General features: G+C 45.2%; 1 protein-coding gene across 3 annotated transcripts in view; it reads left to right on the top strand.

Moving 5' to 3' along the window:
- lrch4 (leucine-rich repeats and calponin homology (CH) domain containing 4) overlaps positions 1-16,951 on the top strand; it is a 43,615-nt gene extending 26,664 nt beyond the window's left edge. For 2 of the 3 annotated variants that reach the window (XM_057855168.1, XM_057855167.1), the window contains exon 18: positions 2,117-3,066. In XM_057855168.1, coding sequence (XP_057711151.1) covers positions 2,117-2,302 — 186 coding nt within the window. In that variant the 3' untranslated portion in view covers positions 2,303-3,066. Of the gene's footprint in view, positions 1-2,116; positions 3,067-16,698 lie in introns of those variants that run through there. The other variant, XM_057855169.1, reaches the window with a different exon arrangement.
- Positions 16,952-22,981: the final 6,030 nt, after the last annotated feature.

Below are 22,981 nucleotides of genomic sequence, written 5' to 3'. Positions count from 1 at the left end.
AAAATAGTCGGCTGATTAATCGGGAGAAAATTAGTCGTTTGGGACAGCCCTACTCGTTACCTGTATTAATGGCACCTGTTTTAACTCATTATCGGTATAAAAGACACCTATCCACAACCTCAGTCAGTCACACTCCAAACTCCACTATGGCCAAGACCAAAGAGCTTTCGAAGGACACCAGAGACAAAATTGTAGACCTGACCAGGCTGGGAAGACTGAATCTGCAATAGGTAAAAATGCTTGGTGTAAAGAAATCAAGTCTGGGAGCAATTATTAGAAAATAGAAGACATACAAGACCACTGATAACCTCCCTCGATCTGGGGCTCCATGCAAGATCTCACCCCGTGGCGTCAAAATGATAACAAGAACGGTGAGCAAAAATCCCAGAACCACACGGGGGGACCTAGTGAATGACCTACAGGGAGCTGGGACCACAGTAACAAAGGCTACTATCAGTAACACAATGCGCCGCCAGGGACTCAAATCCTGCACTGCCAGACGTGTCCCCCTGCTGAAGAAAGTACACGTCCAGGCCCGTCTGTGGTTCGCTAGAGAGCATTTGGATGATCAAGGAGAGGACTGGGAGAATGTGTTATGGTCAGATGAAACCAAAATTGAACTTTTTGGTAGAAACACAGGTTCTCGTGTTCGGAGGAGAAAGAATACTGAATTGCATCCGAAGAACACCATACCCACTGTGAAGCATGGGGGTGGAAACATCATGCTTTGGGGTTGTTTTTCTGCAAAGGGACCAGGACGACTGATCTGTGTAAAGGAAAGAATGCATGGGGCCATGTATCGAGAGATTTTGAGTGAAAATCTCCTTCCATCAGCAAGGGCATTGAAGATTGAGACGTGGCTGGGTCTTTCAGCATGACAGTGATCCCAAACACACAGCCAGGGCAACAAAGGAGAAGCATTTCAAGGTCCTGGAGTGGCCTAGCCAGTCTCCAGATCTCAATCCCATTGAAAATCTGTGGAGGGAGTTGAAAGTCAGCCCCAGAACATCAATGAGGAGATCTAGAGGAGATCTGCATGGAGGAATGGGCCAAAATACCAGCAACAAGTGTGTGAAAAGCTTGTGAAGAGTTACAGAAAACGTTTGGCCTCTGTCATTGCCAACAAAGGGTACATAACAAAGTATTGAGATGAGTGCTGCAACGATTAATCGATCAACTCGAGTATTCGATTAGAAAAAAAGATTCAAATTAAATTTTGCTTCTTCGAATATTCGTTTAATTAAAGTGGCGTTTTAATGGTTTGTTTTGAAAGTGTTTGTATTTAGTTTTACTGATTTGGGTGGATACACTGCCGTCTATTCTGCCTACTTTCACATGGCTGAATCCAGCTGCTCTCTGTTAAGACCAACGTAAGCTAAGTTTTTGTTTTAATGCATTCGTAAAGTAGTTTATAAGTGTATTTAGCCGTTTTTTGGGGGAATATGTGTCTCAACCATTTGTTTAGAGCATTATAACAAAAAAAGTTAGCGTTTTATAGCATTTAAGATAGTGGATTTTTGCTATGTAAGTTAGCCAATTGTTCTTTTTTTTGTACATATATCCTCTTTTTTTTTTTTTCTTATACCGTTTGAGGCTCAGTTTAGGTATTTTAATTTTTTTACGTTCCTTATCCGATTACACGATTATTCGAACAAACAACTTCATCGATTAATCGACTAAAATATTCGATAGTTGCAGCTCTAATTGAGATGAACTTTTGGTATTGACCAAATGCTTATTTTCCACTCTAATTTGCAAATAAATTATTTAAAAATCAAAGTGATTTTCTGTTTTTTTTTTTTTTCCACATTTTGTCTCTCATGGTTGAGGTTTACCCATGTTGACAATTACAGGCCTCTCTAATATTTTCAAGTGGGAGAACTTGCACAATTAGTGGTTGACTAAATACATTTTTTGCCCCACCGTATTCGGTTAGCCATGGTTGGGGTTAGGCTAATGCTAACGCTAATTTTCCAACTTTTATTGGTGTTGCCTGCTCGTTACCGCCGCACCGACGATTCGCGCGGCATCAAAACGCGCGAGTCGCTGGTCCGGACGCCGCTTTTGTTCTAACATGTCTCCCCTGTCCCGTCTTTGTGTGTTTCACCCCGTCCAGATGGACATTTGTGTGTGCTCCGATGTGCTTTTGTGTAAGCCGGCCCGCGTGCTGCGAAGCGTGGAGGCCTTGCTAGCCCTGGATGACGGAGCGGCGCGGTCCCCGCTGCTGGCCGCCGATTTCCTGCTCTTCTACTGCGCCGCCATGGCGCTGCTCTACGTCCTCTACTACTCCCTTCTCGCCTAAGACCAAACACTACAATGCCTTGGCTTAGAAAACCACTACAACGCCCCGTTTTCTCCCGTCTCGTATTCACGGCAGCGGCTAGCGACACACAGGGTGACAACATAGCATTTTTCCCACTTTTTTTTGGTTGTAATTTTTGCACTGCTCGAATCTTTGTCGCCTCCTAAAGAGGCAAACTGTGAATGTCTACTTTATAACCTGTCACAAGCACGACCCGAGTGCCTCTGAACTGACAAGACCCTTTGACTTGTGGCAGAACTAAAAAGGTACATACTACATATTTTTTGTGTTTTGTCAACCGGCTGACTTTGTAAAGATGTAAACAGGTTGTTATTAAATTATATCTTTTTTTATTTATTTTCAAGTGGATTACGGAACTTGCGAAATGGAACCTGCTAAGCTGAAAATTTTTCTCGGTTAATTTGGCACTTGTAACCGATTCCCTTATGGCTTTACTCTCCTCCCAACTGCTGTGCGATGGTTGGTCCCCGTTAAGCTTTATTTGTCCTGTCTGCTGCTGTTTTATACAGTTTCTACTGGCTTATACTGTTTGCATTGGATGTGCACTGTTGAATTCCAAATGTCTATTTTACGAACCAGGCTTATCCCGCCGGTTTCCGACGGCATTCTCCGAAATTTTGTTATTTCGTTGGGATATTTATACATACTATCGACTCCTTTTTCAAGTTGATATAAATATATTTGTTAGATTTTTTTCCTCCCTGCTGTTGCAAAGAATTTATTAAAAATGGACTTTATTACCAGGTTGAAATTGACGCACCACAGCTTTCCTGTCAAAACGCTCCTTCATATTGTTTAAATTTGCCTCCTGAGACAAGCCGCACGGAAACAGCGACAGCTGAACAAAGTGCCGCTCTGCCGATGCTGCCTCCGCCCGCGCCAACCGGGAAGGCGGAACTTCGTGCGTTCATCCCTGATATTAACCTTTGTACTGACTCCATGTTCCAAAAGTTTAAAAAAGACTAGCCGAAAGCAAGTTGACAATTTATTCGTCGACAATGGTCAAAAACAAGGCAAAAACAGACGACGGAGGGACAATTCCGGATCCAAAACAAGGCTACATGTTTCCGAGCAGCAAATCTGTCTTATCTCAGGGTCCAGTGTTTTTTAAGTCCGTGGGCCAGCTGAAGGTGTGTCCAGGCGTTGCTTTGGGATCATCCCTCTCTGGCCGGTTTCGGGCTGTTTAGGTTCGTGCGTGGATGGGATGTGGTTGCCGCAGCGACCGACGCTGGTCTTGACGTCACTAGCGCCTGCTATCAACTTTGTTATCCGGGCTGGCACTACTTGTTTTAGGACAAAGCGCGCTGGTCTTAGTCCTTGTTTGTTTGCCGGCAGGACTGATTGCCAGAGTTTGGTGCCTCAATCTTGCTCGTGGCGCACACGTTTTGGACTTCTGTGATAAGATGGCGTTGTTATCTATTCTGTTTCTTTAAACTATGGTGTGCTATTTATTTTACATTAGGTGTGTTAGAGTAGTTCAGTCCTACAGTGAATATGAGAAATGATACTATTCCCTGATTGATTATATTACGTGTGTTCGAGTAATGCAAACAGTTAGACGGTGCCTACAAGAAACGGTACCATTTTTCCTTTTCCCCCTCATGAGCGCCGATAAGGTGATTCACATTACTGTGTTCAAGGCCACTGAGTGGAGTCTGCCTAAACTATAGTTAAATGAATGTGTTATACTAGTGCAAACAATTATATGGCGTGTGCGAGAACGGTACCTTTTTCCTTCAATATTCACAATTAGCTAGCTGAGTAGCTTGTTGTTAGCCTATCTTTATACATTTCAACGAAATCTGACTCCCTGACCAGAGGTGAAGTCAGTGACAAAATGCGTTCCTTGCAAGTAGGTCCAGCTGCGGAACTACGTACAATGGGCTGCAGATGGACCCTTGTCGTTCCTTGAGAACTTTGAGAGGACCACGAGCATTCTGTCCAATACTTGTTCAGGGGGACTGAACCCCAGAGATTCCTGTGTGGCATCCCTAATTGTGCTCAGCACAAAAGGTACCTAATACCCCTCCCCTATCCATCCATCCATCTACCGCTTGATCTGTGGTCAGGTCGCAGGGGCAGCAGCTAAGTTCAGACTTCCCTCTTCCCAGCAGTGTTGGGCAAATTACTTTAAAAAAGTAATTATACAAGTTGTGGTCAAAAGTTTACATACACTTATGAAGAACATAATGTCACGGCTCTCTTGAGTTTACAGTTATTTCTACAACTCTGACTTTTCTCCGCTAGAGTGATTGGAACAGATACTTCTTTGTCACAAAAAACATTCATGAAGTTTGGTTCTTTTATTACTTTATTATGGGTTAACAGAAAAAGTGATCAAATCTGCTGGGTCAAAAATGTACATACAGCAACACAAATTAGCAATTTCTTGTGAGTGATTATTGACTTGAACAATCATTGACTTGAACAAGTCAGGAAAGTCACTTGGAGCCATTTCAAAGCAGCTGCAGGTCCCAAGAGCAACAGTGCAAACAATTGTTTGTAAGTATAAAGTGTTTTCTCACTCCCACGATCAGGAAGAAAATGCAAGCTGTCACCTGCTGCTGAGAGAAAATTGGTCAGGAGGGTGAAGATTCAACCAAGAATCACCAAAAAGCAGATCTGCCAAGAATTAGAATCTGCTGGAACACAGGTGTCAGTGTCCACAGTCAAGCGTGTTTTGCATCTCCATGGACTGAGAGGCTGCCGTGCAAGGAGGAAGCCCTTGCTCCAAAAGCGGCACCTTAAGGCTCGACTGAAGTTTGCTGCTGATCACATGGACAAAGATAAGACCTTCTGGAGGAAAGTTCTGTGGTCAGACGAAACAAAAATCGAGCTGTTTGGCCACAATGCCCAGCAATATGTTTGGAGGAGAAAAGGTGAGGCCTTTAACCCCAAGTACACCATGCCTACCGTCAAGCACGGAGGTGGTAGTATTATGCTGTGAGGCTTTTTTTGCTGCCAATGGAACTGGTGCTTTACAGAGAGTAAATGGGATAATGAAGGAGGATGACCTTCAAATTCTTCAAGATAACCTAACGTCATCAGGACGAAGATTGGGTCTTGGGCGCAGTTGGGTGTTCCAACAGGACAATGACCCCAAACACACATCAAAAGTGGTAATGGAATGGCTAAATCAGGCTAGAATTAAGGTTTTCGAATGGCCTTCCCAAAGTCCCATTGAGAACTTGTGGACATTGCTGAAGAAACAAGTCCATGTCAGAAAATCATCAAATTTAACTGAACTGCACCAATTCTGTCAAGAGGAGTGGTCAAAGATTCAACCAGAAGCTTGTGGATGGCTACCAAAAGCGCCTAATTGAAGTGAAAATGGCCAAGGGACATGTTACCAAATATTAGCGCTGCTGTATGTATATTTTTGACCCAGCAGATTTGATCACTTTTTTCTGTTGGCCCATAATAAAGTCATAAAAGAACCAAACTTCATGAATGTTTTTTGTAACAAAGAAGTATCTTTTCCAATCACTCTAGCGGAGACAAATCAGAGTTGTAGAAATAACTGGAAACTCAAGAGAGCCATGACATTGTTTTTCACAAGTGTATGTAAACTTTTGACCACAACTGTAGTTACTCACGACTTCTTCCAAAAAGTAACTGAGTTAGTAACTGAATTACTAACTAGTTACCAGAAGGGTTGTTCCGATCATGTTTTTTTGCTCCCGATCCAATTCCGATTGTTTTAGTTTGAGTATCTGCCGATCCCGATATTTCCCGATCCGATTGCTTTTTTTTTGCTCCCGTTTCAATTCCAATCATTCCCGATAATTTTTCCCGATCATATACATTTTGGCAATGCATTAAGAAAAAAATAAATAAAACTCAGACGAATATATACATTCAACATGCAGTACATAAGTACTGTATTTGTTTATTATGACAATAAATCCTCAAGATGGCATTTACATTATTAACATTCTTTCTGCCCCCCATGAGTCATCACCTTATCGTGGTGGAGGGGTTTGCGTGTCTTAATGATCCTAGGAGCTATGTTGTCTGGGGCTTCAAGCCCCTGGTAGGGTCACCCATGGCAAACAGGTCCTAGGTGAGAGGCCAGACAAAGTATGGCTCAAAAAGACCCCTTATGATGAGCGAAATTAATGAACCCCAGTTTCCCTTGCCCGGACGCGGGTTACCGGGGCCCCCCTCTGGAGCCAGGCCTGGAGGTGGGGCTCGAAGGCAAGCGTCTGGTGGCCGGGCCTGTCCCCATGGGGCCCGGCCGGGCTCAGCCCGAAAAGGCAACGAGGGTTCCCCTTCCCATGGGCTCACCACCTGTGGGAGGGGCCAAAGGGGTCGGGTGCGTAGGGAGTTGGGCGGCAGCCAAAGGCGGGGGCCTTGGCGGTCCGACCCCCAGCTGCTGAAGCTAACTCTTGGGACATGGAATGTCACCTCTCTGGCAGGGAAGGAGCCTGAGCTGGTGTGTGAGGCAGAGAAGTTCCGACTAGATATAGTCGGACTCTCCTCCACACACAGCTTGGGTTCTGGTACCAATCCTCTCGAGAGGGGTTGGACTCTCTTCCACTCTGGAGTTGCCCATGGTGAGAGGCGCCGGGCAGGTGTGGGCATACTTATTGCCCCCCGGCTTGGCGCCTGTACGTTGGGGTTTACCCCGGTGGGCGAGAGGGTAGCCTCCCTCCGCCTTCGGGTGGGGGGACGGGTTCTAACTGTTGTTTGTGCTTATGCACCGAACAGCAGTTCAGAATACCCACCCTTTTTGAAGTCCTTGGAGGGTGTGCTAGAGAGCGCCCCCTCTGGGGACTCCCTCGTTCTACTGGGAGACTTCAACGCTCACATGGGCAATGACAGTGAGACCTGGAGGGGCGTGATTGGGAGGAACGGCCCCCCCGATCAGAACCCGAGTGGTGTTCTGTTATTGGACTTCTGTGCTCGTCACGGTTTGTCTATAACGAACACCATGTTCAAACATAGGGGTGTCCATATGTGCACTTGGCACCAGGACACCCTAGGCCGCAGTTCGATGATCGACTTCGTAATCGTGTCATCGGACTTGCGGCCGCATGTTTTGGACACTCGGGTGAAGAGAGGGGCGGAGCTGTCAACTGATCACCACCTGGTGGTGTGTTGGCTCCGATGGCGGGGGAAGATGCTGGCCAGACCTGGCAGGCCCAAACGTATTGTGAGGGTCTGCTGGGAACGTCTGGGAGAATCCCCTATCAGAAAGAGTTTCAACACCCACCTCCGGCAGAACTTCTCCCTTGTCCCGGGGGAGGTGGGGGACATTGAGTCCGGGTGGGCCATGTTCCGCACCTCCATTGTTGAGGCGGCTGATCAGAGCTGTGGCCGTAAGGTGGTTGGTGCCTGTCGTGGCGGCAATCCCCGAACCCGCTGGTGGACACCAGCGGTAAGGGATGCCGTCAAGCTGAAGAAGGAGGCCTATCGGGCCTTTTTGGCCTGTGGGACTCCGGAGGCAGCTGACAGGTACCGGCTGGCCAAGCGGACTGCGGCCTCGGCAGTCGCCGAGGCAAAAACTCGGACATGGGAGGAGTTCGGTGAGGCCATGGAAAATGACTTCCGGACGGCTTCGAGGAAATTCTGGTCCACCATCCGGCGTCTGAGGAGAGGAAAGCAGTGCACTATTAACACTGTGTATAGTGAAGATGGTGTACTGCTGACCTCGACTCGGGACGTCGTGAGTCGGTGGGGAGAATACTTCGAAGCCCTCCTTAATTCCACCGACACGCCTTCCTTTGAGGAAGCAGAGTCTGGGGACTCTGAGGTGGGCTCTTCGATCTCTGGGGTTGAAGTCACTGAGGCAGTTGGAACAGTGGACCAGCTCTACACCCTCAGCAGGGTCCTCGAGGGTGCATGGGAGTTCGCCCAACCAGTCTACATGTGTTTTGTGGATTTGGAGAAGGCGTTCGACCGTGTGCCTAGGGGAATCCTGTGGAGGGTGCTCCGGGAGTACGGGGTACCGAGCCCCTTGGTAAGGGCTGTTCGGTCCCTGTACGACCGGTGTCAGAGTCTGGTCCGCATTGCCGGCAGTAAGTCGAATTCGTTCCCAGTGAGGGTTGGACTCCGCCAAGGCTGCCCTTTGTCACCGATTTTGTTCATAATTTTTATGGACAGAATTTCTGGGCGCAGCCGAAGCGTTGAGGGGGTCCGGTTTGGTGACCTCAGCATTGAATCTCTGCTTTTTGCAGATGATTTAGTGCTGTTGGCTTCATCAAGCCGTGACCTCCAACTCTCACTGGAGCGGTTCGCAGCTGAGTGTGAAGCGGTTGGGATGAAGATCAGCACCTCCAAATCCGAGACTATGGTCCTCAGTCGGAAAAGGGTGGAGTGCCCTCTCCGGGTCGGGGATGAGATCCTGCCCCAAGTGGAGGAGTTCAAGTATCTTGGGGTCTTGTTCACGAGTGACGGTAGGAGGGAGCGGGAGATCGACAGGCGAATCGGTGCGGCGTCTGCAGTAATGCGGACTCTGCACCGGTCCGTAGTGGTAAAGAAGGAGCTGAGCCGAAAGGCAAAGCTCTCGATTTACCAGTCGATCTACGTTCCTACCCTCACCTATGGTCACGAGCTTTGGGTCGTGACCGAAAGAACAAGATCCCGGATACAAGCGGCCGAAATGAGTTTCCTCCGCAGGGTGTCCGGGCTCTCCCTTAGAGATAGGGTGAGAAGCTCTGTCATCCGGGAGGGACTCGGCGTCGAGCCGCTACTCCTCCGCGTAGAGAGGAGCCAGCTGAGGTGGCTCGGGCATCTGGTTCGGATGCCTCCCGGACGCCTCCCTGGAGAGGTGTTCCGGGCATGTCCCACAGGCGGGAGGCCCAGGGGATGACCCAGGACACGCTGGAGAGACTATGTCTCTCGGCTGGCCTGGGAACGCCTTTAGATCCCGCCGGAGGAGCTGGTTGAAGTGGCTGGGGAGAGGGAAGTCTGGGCTTCCCTGTTAAAGCTGCTGCCCCCGCGACCCGACCCCGGAACAAGCGGAAGATAATGGATGGATGGATGGATGGATATTCTTTCTGTGAGAGGGATCCACTGATAGAAAGGCTTGTAATTCTTAAAGGATAAATGTGACTTTGTATATTGTGACTAAATATTGCCATCTAGTGTATTTGTTGAGCTTTCAGTAAATGATACTGTAGCCATTTAACTGTTCTGCCCAAATGCATGATGGGAAGTGCAACCACGACTGTGCGTAGTGGAACCAATTGATATATCTTCTCTGCGTTGGGAAGTAACATAGGGTGTTAAGGAAAAGATCAACCACTACCACTCTTCCCCGCATTGCTTCCCACGATATTTCTAATTGTTGAGAGAGGGATTTATAAGGCTTTAGCTAATTAAGAAGAGGCTCCAAAGACTGCCAAATTTCTCTCTACTCATTTTACGCTGCCTGTTAGCTCTATATATAGGTAAAACGGCGCACTTATAGATTGAACGCGACAATGCGTGAGTGGGTCGTACAGCGCATGCGTTAATTGCATTAAATATTTTAACGTGGTTAATTAAAAAAAAATTAATTACCGCTGTTAACGCGATAAATTTGACAGTCCTACTTTAAGCCAAAACTAAAGACTCTGGATGAGTGTAAGACATTTTGTCTGTAACGTGAAATACAATTAGAAAACGATTTAATTAAAAAATATATATATATTAAAAAAAAGCATGTCCGATATTTTTATGCGGATTCCAATACATTGAAAATGACGCGATCTGATGCCGATCGATCAGGACATCTTTCGTTACCAGGGAAAGTAACTATATCCGTTACTTTAAAAAGTTGTTGTATGTCAAAGAATTTGAAATTTTCTGAGTAGTATTCGAGTCAGTTGAATAGAGAAAAACAGACAGGTAGTTGTGTTATAGAACCTTGTAATATTTATTGCACCTCACCAGCAACAGATTTATCCTACACTTGAAGTTCAACAAAATGAAACAGATTAAAATTGCTTACCACAGATGTCGACAAAAGCTTTGCCCCGGGACATAAATTACACTTTACATGCACATTCTTTCCTTTAATTTCGACCAACTTGAAATAGTGTTTATACCTCCACCTCGTAAAGGACAAATTTTCCTCTGAATGCTCTGCCATCATATCCCTCTGCATCTGTTTTGCAGTGTGTTTTTGCCTTACTCGCTGTTCCTGTTTGTGTGTGAAAACACCAGCTCTGAAGTACGTGCGCTATTAGGCTCGAGCATTTACGTCAGAGAATGGGGGATCATGTGAGATTTGTCAACAACGCAGCCATATTGGAAGCAGGTCTGGCTCGCAGAACACTAAACTTTAACTTGCCAGTTCGATAAAGAGACAAACTCGTTACTAAGGCAAAGAACAGATATGTGATCAAACTTAAGTGCATGTGACACGAAAAAGCATGTTTATTTCATAATACACGCGGTATTTTATGGTCCTGAATGATATGGACCGCTTGGATGTGTGTGGAAGCGATCTCTATATTTATTTAGTTTTTTGAATCCCGCGCCATGAAAATGAGTGACTTCCGGCTTCGGTCTTGCATTGAGGAGGAGGGCGCTGTGACGTGTACGGGTGAAGGCGTTCTCTTCACTAAACAGCCGTACTGTTGTGTATGAGGACTAAGGATTCAGCTAATTTTGCGGATTAATACGTTTATTTTTCGCATCACGCAGGCCAAACTGTTATGTACTTCCTTGGTCTAAGTACATATAAGGCCGAGACTTGAATGGAACAATACTTCTTTATTCAGTGTGCTTCTCATCATATATGTCACAGAGACATAACAGAGATTCCTTTTTATACTGTAATACCACACCCACAGGAAGTGCACACTATGGCAACAGCAGTGTGACATAAATGTGTCACACAAACGGCTGCAGAAAAATCTTGCTTTATGAGGGAGAGGAGTGTGCGCCTTTTTGGAGTTTCAAAAGGTTCCCCATTCACCGTGGATATTGGCCAAAACAAGCCCTACTACTGTGGGACCATTGCACTTACGAGGAAGTGTTTTGTATTATGTCAAATACGAATACAGCGATTACAAAGTAAACACTACAAACTTGCTTTAAATAAAGGACTACTTACGTTTGATCATTGATAGGCATATAAAAAGCTCTCCTCGTGCACATGAGCTGCACGTTAGCTGCACAACAACTGCAGCCGCCCTCCTCCGGGGAACGAACTGTAAATTGCTCTCCGCCGGGCGGTTTGCCGATCCGCAAAGACGATCGACAACCCAGTCGTCATGTCAAATAATCCGGGCTAGTTATGTGTGATTTTCTGCTTCGAAGACTTTGAAACATCACTCGATTTGGGTTAGCATGTCGACTAGCTGTCACGCCTCTTGGTTTGTTTACATTCTCCGAAGCCGGGGAAGGGAAATGACATGTGTCCGATTTAGGTGTCATAAAGTATCGTTCGGGAGGTGCGACAGTAAAGGTGAAGTCGACAGTTTTGACCATTATGGAGTAATTTTGCCATGTCGTCCTGAATAAGTGCATTTTTATTATTTCATATTCCATTAGCACAAGACTGTTATTTGTCATGACCATGCCATTTATTTAGCAATATGGGAAAACACTTGGATAAAAAGAATATCCTGTAAAAATATTGGAGTAGAGAGACTGAAACAATGACTTTTTTGCGGCTCTCTTCGTCGCGTTTTCCTCGTTCTGAATAATTTCCCCCTCAATGGGCCTAATAATAAAACCGATGAGCCCATTCACTCGCTGACGTCGTCCACCTGTTGGGGACGCTAGAGCCCTCTAATGGTAGGCGTGGCTAACCAGCAGATTAAAAGACTAATTTCTCGTCATCTGCGCTTTGCTAAATTGTTGTATATAATCGAATCGTCTCAAAATATGATTCTAATTCACATAATAATGCTATTTAAGACTTTTTTTGTCCTGTCGTATGCTCTTTAAGAATGTGAACAATGTTGACCCTTACGAGCAAGCCGAAGACAAATGGAGTAAAGCTGTCGACGGGCTTTCACAATTACACGAAATGGACATTCTGCTGTATTTATTGTTTGGTGTAAGTTACTAAACTCCTCAGCGATTCCGAAATTACAAATCGCTACAAAGCTCCAAAAAGTTTTGCTGCGGATGGGTGCAGAACCTCTACATTATGACCGTATCAAACGGCAACTCCATTGTTCTTGCAAAGGTAGGCTATGTGTGTTTACTATTTTCATTGCCATGAACCTGAACGCACCCCAAGTCTTGGATAACAAACAGAGCAGAGTAGACTCGCTACGGCTGGTAGTTTCTTCAATTTATTCAAAGTAAGTAACACACCGCTTTCGACCGACAGTAACATTAACGGCGTTGTAACGGCGGAAAAAATAATTAGATTAGCCCGTTACTGAAAAAATAACGCCGTTATGTAACGGCGTCATTTATAACGGCGTTATTCCCAACACTGCTCCACCAGCTCCTCCAGTGGGATCTCAAGGAGTTCCCAGGCCAGCCCTGAGAAAGTCTCTCCAGTGTGTCCTGGGTCATCCCCACGGCCACCCCTATAAATTGGTTGGCCACCCCACTGGCCACCCCGCTTGCCAATATATCGTTAGATTGGTGTAGCATCAGTCATGCATTTCATCCCAAATTAATGCATTTATTTTGTTTTGTTAAATGTAGGGCTGTCAAATTTATCGCGTTAATGGGCGGTAATTAATTTTTTTAATCACGTGAAAATATTTATCGCAATTATTGCATTCGCGGTATGACTCACTCATGCATTGCCGCCAACAGCCAACAATGGCGCCATTTTCTTATATACAGAGATAAGAGGCAGTGTCAAGTGAGTGGAGTAGATACAAGCATTCATTGGTGCCGTGCTTTTAATTGGCAAAAGTACGGTGGCCGAGAGGTGTCAGGCGAAATGCAAAGTCCAAACACTATGCAAAAAGAAAAAAGCACGAACCCAAATTGCAAACGCTTTGCAAAAGAAAAAAGCACGAATGCAAACTGCAACAACACGATCCCCAATTCCGAAAGCGCGATTGCAAATTGGCAAAAGCACGAACCCCAATTGCAACAACACGACAGCAACTGGCCCGTAGCACGAATGCAAATTGTCACAACACGATCCCCAATTCCTAAAGTGCGATTGCAAATTGGCAAAAGCACGAATCCCAACTGCCACAACACGACAGCAAATAGCTCGTAGCACAACAGCAAACAGCTCACAGCACAGCAGCAAAATCACGCAACACAACGGCAAGAGGATGACCCGGAAGTTAACTTCATACACTTTAAATGTGCTTTGTGACCATCTATACGGACCTCAATGAAGTTGCCCCCACCCCGCAAATTTATTTTAAAATTATGTTAATCGTTTGTGCTGCAACGGTTTTGTAGCTACAGTATTATGCTTTTATTGAAATATTAATTTCGAGTGGAGACGTCACTCGTAGCTTTTCCTCAGTTTAGCTCCCGCGGCTAATGGAGCGTACCAACTCTCTCAATAACAGAGGGGTATCCTAACACAAATTCGGGTCCATTTTGCAGTAAATTACGGGCTTGAGATACTAATTTCGAGTGCTGACATCCCTCTAAGCCCCTCATTTACAGAAAAATGGTTCCGAAGTGGTGCCATTCGTTTGTGCTACGTTCCTGCTAGCTAGTTTTTACGACACCCCCCTGTTATCGAGAGAGTTGGTACGCTCCATTAGCTGCGGGAGCTAAACTGAGGAAAAGCTACGAGTGACGTCACCACTCGAAATTAATATCTCTACAAAAGCATAATACTGTATCAACAAAACCGTTGCAGCACAAACGATTAACATAATTTTTATATAAATTTGCGGGGTGGGGGCAACTTCATGGAGGTCCGTATAGATGGTCACAAAGCACATTTAAAGTGTATAAAGTGTCGCCCTTTTTTTTTTTTTTTTTTTTAAACTTCCGGGTCATCCTCTTGCCGTGGTGTTGCGTGATTTTGCTGCTGTGCTGTGAGCCGTTTGCTGTTGTGCTACGAGCTATTTGCTGTCGTGTTGTGGCATTTGGGATTCGTGCTTTGGCCAATTTGCAATAGCGGTTAAGGAATTGGGGATCCTGTTGTGACAATTTGCATACGTGCTTTTTTCTTTTGCAAAGCGTTTGCAATTTGGGTTCGTGCTTTTTTTCTATTTGCAAAGTGTTTGGACTTTGCATTTCGCCTGACACCTCTCGGCCACCGTACAAAAGCTTTGTCATCCCTCCCACAAAAACTACAAATATTGTGGGAGGCGACGTGGGGAAGAATGACAGGAGTTGATCTTTTTCTTAACACCCTGTAGTGTACCCAACACAGAGAAGATGTAGCATTTGCAGCCACCACACACAGTCATGGTTGCACCACTTCCCATCATGTATTTGGGCAGAACAGTTAAGTCGCTACAGTATCATTTACTGAAAGCTCAACAAATACACTAGATGGCAATATTTAGTCACAATATACAAACTCACATTTATCCTTTAAGAATTACAAGTCTTTCTATCCGTGGATCCCTTTCACAGAAAGAATGTTAATAGTGTTAATACCATCTTGTGGATTTATTGTTATAATAAACAAATACAGTACTTATGTACAGTATGTTGAATGTATATATCCGTCTTGTCTTATCTTTCCATTCCAACAATAATTTGCAGAAAAATATGGCATATTTTAGATATGGTTTGAATTGCGATTAATTACGATTAATTAATTTTTAAGCTGTGATTAACTCGATTAAAATTTTTAATCGTTTGAAAGCCCTAGTTAAATGTACACCTTATGCCTAATATAAATATAACACAATAAAACAGAATTGTTGTGGAACTCAAAATGTTGACTGGATAGTTATGGACTAGTATGCACATTAAATCATTAGTAACATCAAATATTACACAATACACCAAAGTATATCAGTAGCCGTGTCCTTAAGTCTTTCTGATAGTTTTCCCCTGACCTTTTTACTAAAATAATATAACGAAAACCTGGAATTATGGCTTTTAGTTTTGGCCACCCCAAGATTTTAAGTGGCCTCTTCTAAGGTGATTAGCTGTCAGCAGGTAGGACTAGCATCAGGGGTTGCGTTAACCGAATATTTTCCGTCGTTTACCGTTTTTTTAAAACGGTGACGCAAAAAACTGAAGTCCATCCGTCATTTTGACAGGTTGCAATTCACACCCCAGACCACAAGGTGGCGAGTGAGCATACTGATTAGGTATTGTCTCTCTTGATGCATGACGTCATTGGCCTTACTCGGAAAAATGTCAAGTTAACTAAGCGTCCGAACTAAGGCTACGATCATACTACAGGTCTTAATGCACGAATCCGATTTTTTCGTGTTTTTCCGACTTGGGTGAGGCATTAACTTGACGGTCTGAACGTGACAAGTCGCATAGAACGGGACCATTTCAAATCCGATCTGGGTCACTTTCGTATGTGGTCTAAATCCGATCTGGGCCACATTTTCCCAGACTGTCGCGGCGGTCTGTACTGTCCAGTCCCGCAAATCAGATTTAATGCGGCAATTATGTCATCAAAAAGCGAGAGACGGTACAGTAGCTACGGTAGCGATGCAGCAGCGCGTTATTAGCGCCTAGCTTGCCTTGAACACGGCTTTTTAGGAAGGGTCGGACTTGACAACAGTCGAGGACACAAATAACAGGCAAAAATAATCCCTGTACAGGTTTATATTCAAAGTATATGGATCGATAGCATGCACGCACTGTTCGTGCATGTCACACACACGTACGAGCAGTTTGCCCCGACTCTCGGCCATGTTAGCAATGTTGAAATATTGCTGACATGGAGCAGAGAGAAAACCGATCATTCTCAGGCTTATCCTCAAACCCTTTTTTTTTTTTTTTTTTTTTTAAATGACTTTTTTTTTTTTTTAATGACTTGTCAAGTCCGACCCTTCCTAAAAAGCCGTGTTCAAGGCAAGCTAGGCGCTAATAATGACCATGTGTGATGGCGCGGTGTGGATTCTCTGTTAAGCTTGTTCGGACAGAATATTAATTAAAGATGAATGAAAACTAAATACTATTGAATATGTCATTATTAACATTTTAAAAATTTAAGTGACGGGTAAAAATAGATTATGACCGGATTTTTATGACCCTGTCAGTCAAAATGACAGACAACGAAAAAGTCTAGCGCAACCTCTGACTAGCATCATCAGGAAGGCTTACATACCGGACTGATAATGACTAGGCTCAGCTGGGCGATCTAGGTGAAGAGAATGAGAGAAAATGAATAAGAAAAAAAATTTGTCCGTGTGCCGTAACAGACGGCGTATTGCTTTTTTGGAGCTTTAAAAATATGTGAGCTACGCGTACTTTTACGGGACCTGCGCCGGCTCGTGTGAGTATCAAAATGGAGCGTTTGTTGTGCAAATTTGAGGTGAGGTGTTAGCTGACTCACTTTTTTCCTGTCCCAGGATGCCTTGTGCTCGCCCCAGCTGGTCAAGGATGACACTGGCCTAAGCAGATTGGCCCGAACTGTCCGGCTTCTGGAGGGACTGGTCTGTTCCACGTGACTCTTAACGCGCCGCCATCTTGGTTGTCGCTTGAAGAAAGCGATGATTTGAAGTACAGTGGGGCAAATAAGTATTTAGTCAACCACTAATTGAGCAAGTTCTCCCACTTGAAAATATTAGACAGGCCTGTAATTGTCAACATAGGTAAACTTCAACCATGAGAGCCAGAATGTGGAAAAAAAACAGAAAATCACATTGTTTGATTTTTTTTTCAAAAATATTTGCAAATCATGGTGGAAAATAAGTATTTGGTCAATACCAAAAGTTCATCTCAATACTTTGTTATGTGCGCTTTGTTGGCAATAACTGAGGCCAAACGTTTTCTGTAACTCTTCACAAGCTTTTCACACACTGTTACTGGTATTTTGGCCCATTCCTCCATGCAGATCTCCCCTAGAGCAGTGATGTTTTGGGGCTGTTGTTGGCAGTGTTGTCAGTAACGCGTTAATTAGTTTTTTCAGTAACGAGTAATCTAACGCGTTCATTTTTCTACACCAGTAATCTGATTAAAGTTAGTTTCCTTAGTGTCTCTGCGTTACTATTTTTTCATTGCCTCATAACGTATGTAGAATGAAGAATATTGTAAACATGTACGAAGAGCATTTTGAATAGAAAATGCTAAAATAAAAGGTTCCCGGTACGTGTTTCCATGACAACCTCTTAGCTATTTCCTGTTTTGGTCTCGCGTCACGTGTTGTGGGACTGAGGCGGGTGGACATTTGCGCCGAGTGTTGAGACGTTGCGAGGGAATGTTGATCTGTGGATATCCATGAATGAATGTGAGTATTTTTCCTTCATTCTGGAGAGTATCAGCAAAAGGTTGGACCCCCTACATGCGTGGCCGTTTCGTAGCTTTGCCGTAGCAACAACGGGCAGTCATTTCTCCAAATTGACAAGCTTTGTTTACATCATATGCGTGTTCAACATATATGCCGTGAGGTGATGTGTTCGTTTAGCATCTGTGGGATGTGTTGTAAGTCCGATTGAGTGTAAAGTGCTGAGTTGCCGCCACGTTTTGTGGCCAAATTGACCGCGTGAGTGTTGAGAGGAGTACTTCCAGGTTGTTAACGTGCACGGCTGCAAGCGCATCCGCGCCCGCCACCACCTTTGTGTTTATTGCACTTTACAATCCACTTGTGTGTTGTTGATTATTGTGCCGTCAGTATGCATTGTTTTACATTGGCATTGATATGCTGTTAACCATAACCCGAAATTCAGAAGTTTTGACATGAGGCTTGATCTTAGAGTTAGCGGAGTTTAGTTGGTCTGTGGAGTTGATTTCAACAAATTCCAAGCAGTTTGTCAGATATTTGTTAGTTTCAGGGCTCCGGAGTGGCTAAGCTCGCGCGAAATTCTGATATTCCCCTTTAAATTCAATCATCGGAAAGTCAATTACTTGTGATGATATTTTTCTGTTGTCATTCTTATGTTGAGGCGGCAAAGGGAGAAAAATGGGTAAAAAGTGATAGATTACTTTTAAAGTAACTTAGTTACTTTGATAATGAAGTAATCAGTAAAGTAACTAGATTACTTTTTTGAGTCGTAATATGTAATCGATAATTAAATTACTTTTTCAAGTAATCTGTGACAACACTGGTCGTTGGGCAACACGGACTTCCAATTCCCTCCAGAGATTTTCTATGGGTTTGAGATCTGGAGACTGGCCACTGGTCACTCCAGGACCTTGTAATGCTTCTTATGAAGCGACTCCTTTGTTGCCAAGGCTGTGTGTTTGGGATCATTGTCATGCTGAAAGACCCAGCCACGTCTCATCTTCAATGCCCTCGCTGATGGAAGGAGACTTTCACTCAAAATCTCTCGATACATGGCCTCATTGATTCTTTCCTTTACACCAGTGGTGTCCGAACTATTCCACATTGGGCCGCAGTGGGTGCTGGATTTCATTCCTACAAAACAAGATGACATTTTTTCACCAGTCTGGTGTCTCACAAGTGTAATCAGTTGATTGCAGTCAGGTGCTGCTTGTTTTAGCACAAACTTCATTGGTTAAACTGTGCTCGATTGGTAGGAACAAAAACCAAGACCCAAAGCAGCCCTTGCGGACAGGTTTGGACACCCATGCTTTACACAGATCAGTCATCCTGGTCCCTTTGCAGAAAAACAGCCCCAAAGCATGATGTTTCCACCCCCATGCTTCACAGTGGGTATGGTGTTCTTCGGATGCAATTCAGTTTTCTTTCTCCTCCAAACACGAGAACCTGTGTTTCTACCAAAAAGTTCTATTTTGGTTTCATCTGATCATAACACATTCTCCCAGTCCTCTTCTGGATCATCCAAATGCTCTCTAGCGAACCGCAGACGGGCCTGGACGTGTACTGGCTTCAGCAGGGGGACACGTCTGGCAGTGCAGGATTTGAGTCCCTGGCGGCGCATTGTGTTACTGATAGTAGGCTTTGTTACTGTGGTCCCAGCTCTCTGTACGTCATTCACAAGGTCCCCACGTGTGGTTCTGGGATTTTTGCTCACAGTTCTTATTATCATTTTGATAATCGAGATCGAGGGAGATTATCAGTGGTCTTGTATGTCTTCCATTTTCTAATAATTGCTCCCACAGTTGATTTCTTTACACCAAGGATTTTACCTATTGCAGATTCAGTCTTCCCAGCCTGCTGCCGGTCTACTATTTTGTCTCTGGTGTCCTTCGACAGCTCTTTGGTCTTGGCCATAGTGGAGTTTGGAGTGTGACTGAGGTTGTGGACAGGTGTCTTTTATACCGATAATGAGTTATAACAGGTGCCGTTAATACAGGTAACGAGTGGGGCCTCGTTAGACCTCGTTAGAAGAAGTTAGACCTCTTTGACAGCCAGAAATCTTGCTTGTTTGCAGGTGACCAAATACTTATTTTCCACTCTAATTTGGAAATAAATTCCTTAAAAATCAAACCATGTGATTTTCTGGGGGGGTTTCCACATTCTGTCTCTCATGGTTGAGGTTTACCCATGCGTACAATTACAGGCCTCTAATCTTTTCAAATAGGAGAACTTGCACAATTGGTGGTTGACTAAATACTTATTTGCCCCACTGCAGTGTTGACAACGATACATTTTGTTTTGTTATTGTTATCAGAAGTTGAATAATAAATTCAATTTAATTCTACATGTTTGTTTATTTTTATTTTTTAAGAAATTGAGTCTCCTGTCTTAGGACAAACTCACTCAGAGTTTAGTTTTTCAAAGCCACATGATAGGATGTCATTAAAACCTCACTATTAGCTTCTCAGAGACAAGTTTCTTTGCTAGCTAAAACATGGAAGTAGCAAGAATGGCGCTATCAATGGATAACATGTCATGATATTCCAAACATGAACATAAAATGCTCATCTAGAAGCTTTTTCCGAAACAATATTTTTGGTTTTGTGTGTATTTGTTCTTTTGCTAATGTAGAAGGAGGTTGAGATGAAGCTGGTAGTACTAACAACACTTTGTTTCTGGGAAGTTCCTTGTTAGAAAAGGGGCTATCACTTGAACAAACACCCCAAATGAGGCAACGAGTCATCACGCTCTGATGACAAAAGGCCCCGATGTCACACTTCTGTGACAAACTCTGCCGATGTCACGCTTCTAATGTCCTTTACGCAGCTCAGATCAAAGAGGCAAGAGAAAAGGTTTATGAATTTTGTGCCCGAAATTGACGACAACACGCCTCCCGGCACTTGCTTTCCAAATATGTCGTCGAATTTCAAAAAATCTCATCTGAGAAAAGTCGCCGAGAAGAAGCAATTATGCGACGGGACCATCCACACGTCTCCGTTCGGCATTATCGACCTACTCAACACTCAGAAATGCCTCAAGGACTTCTTCGCTCAGCGCGGCTTGTTCGGCGACTATCTGAGCCTTTCCGATGTGGAGCAGGTAACGCGCAAATGCTCGTGCCGCCGTAGCGATATTTATTCAGGAATGTTATTTTCCCGCTAGAATGGGACAGAAAGCCTGAAGGCCAAAGAGCGGGACGAGAAGATCAACGGCATCATTAAGGGCATTGTGGAGAAGAGCATTGCGGACATCGCCAAGATGAGGCAGCTCATTGCCTTGTGGGATGCGGAGGAGCGCTCCGCCACGCACGCATACATCGACGAGTCCTCGTACGGCGTGGTCACGCAGCAGAAGATCAAACAGTACCTGAGCGATTTCTTTTCCGAGCGCCTCACGTCCGCGGAGAACCCCAGAGAGCCAAACGAAGTCCTAGTGGACGAGTCTCCAGCGCCCAAAGAAGAAGACACTAGCTCGTCGATAACTTCTCCCATCATTGGGAAGGCTATAAGTATGATCAGCCAGGTGATACAACCCGTCGTGGACACTATTGACACTGCTGCCAGAGTTGGCAAAAGTGTAGCCAGAATGTTGTCGTGGACTGATCGAGAAGACCGAAAGAGCAAGACGCCGGATGCGTCGGCGCAGGATGAGGAAGTTAAAGTTTCACCGAGGACCACTAAGGAGCATCAGCTCCGACCGCTTACTGCCAGCGATGATGTCAAATCCAGACTTTCTCCGGCAACTGAGGACGCCCCGGACGACAGTTCGTCAGCATCCTCTTCTCCAGCCGGCAAGATCAAGAGTGGCAAGAAAGACGACTCCTGCCTTCCTCAGGCCATGTTCAACGAGGCCCTAATGGAGGAACTCTGCAATTTGCAATTTGACATGCAGTCCACACCCAGGCTTTCCCCCATATTGGAGGAAACCGGGGAGACCACCTCTTCCAGATGTTCTTCCGCCGTCCTGGAGAAAATGGGCTTGTATGAGACTGAATCAGCTGCAGGTTCATCTGGCAGGTCCACCTCCAGGCTAGAGAAGACAAACTTCAACGAGATGCTTGTAGAATCGTATAAGGAGTTAACACCCCGGCGTTCATCGTTGAAGAAACCAAAGTCAACTGCTGACGGCACGGATGAAAAGAGTGGAGAGTCCTCTGAAGAAGAGGCCACTGATGCTAATGCTAACACCTGCATTGAGGCTTTGCCCACTTCCAGACTTTTGCACAAGTTGGATGAAGTCTCCCCAGTTCCTTCTCCTGCCAGGTCTTCTCCCATGATTGAGAGAGCCAAAATTATCATCAGCCAAGTAGTCAATAGCATCGACTGTGCCGGAAAGGTTACAAAAATTGCTGGCAAAAGCATCGCCAAAAAAGTTTCGTCCCTGTGGAAGCGTCGCTCCGGTAGGAAGAAAGGCAAGAGGGGTAAAGGGAAAAAGGACGAAAAAGCTGAAAAACGAGGACATCGTTTGGACAAAAAAGCGGCTGCGTTGGAGAAGGAGGAAGGTGAAGAAAATGAGACAGAGGAAACCACCACAACTGCTGATATGGACTCGATCTCGGTCGTTTCGGGCATCTTAGACGATGGGTCCTCAGAGGCTCATCGGTGCGCCATCGAGGACAGCAAAGAGGAGGAAGCTTTGGATGTCTTGGATGACGTAGCGGTAGAGGACTTCTGCTTCATGGAGGCCGTATCTTCTGGGATGAATGCTCCGCTCACGGAGCCCAAGACTGCCAGATCTTGCGATCCCACTGTCTGCGCTTCAGAGGAGCCCAGGACGGCCAGATCTGGCGATCCCACCTTCCCCGCTTCAATGGAGCCCAAGACGGCCAGATCTGGCGAGGCCACTTTCTCCGCTTCAGCGATGCCCAGAAGTGTCAGATCTGGTGATCCCACCTTCTCTGCTTCAGTGGAGCTGAGGACCTCCAGAGCTGGCAATTCCACCTTCTCCGCTTCAGTGGAGTTTAGGACGACCAGATCCAGCGATCACGCATTCCCCGCTTCAGTGGAGTCCAGGAGCGCCAGATCGGCTGATCCTGAACTAGTCAAATCTGACGTTTTTACTCCAGCCATGTCCTGCAATTCTAGTGTCCTGCCATCATTTGCTACAGCGGTGGAGACGGACGAAGAGCAGGCCAGTGAAATTAATCTGCTGCAGTTGCAGGACGACAAAGCCGAGCACAGCATCTACAGTATTTTCGAGAACATTTTCAGAGTGGAGTTTTCCAAGAAATTAGAAACCTCACTCCGACAGGGCCTCTGCGAAGCGGTTCGCATCTATGTCCCTGAAAGGAGCTCCACGGAATCCTTCGATAGCGACCTCGCCGGCAAAACCGCAAAGCTAGAAATGGACTCTTCTTCGGTGTGTCGGAGAGATTCGCAGGAAAGCACCTGCCCATCCATCACATCTCTGAC

Source organism: Corythoichthys intestinalis, chromosome 13, assembly GCF_030265065.1.
Source record: "Corythoichthys intestinalis isolate RoL2023-P3 chromosome 13, ASM3026506v1, whole genome shotgun sequence".
Taxonomy (NCBI): Eukaryota; Metazoa; Chordata; class Actinopteri; order Syngnathiformes; family Syngnathidae; genus Corythoichthys; species Corythoichthys intestinalis.
Note: the sequence above shows the minus strand (reverse complement) of the source record. Positions and strands in the feature narration are given on the sequence as shown.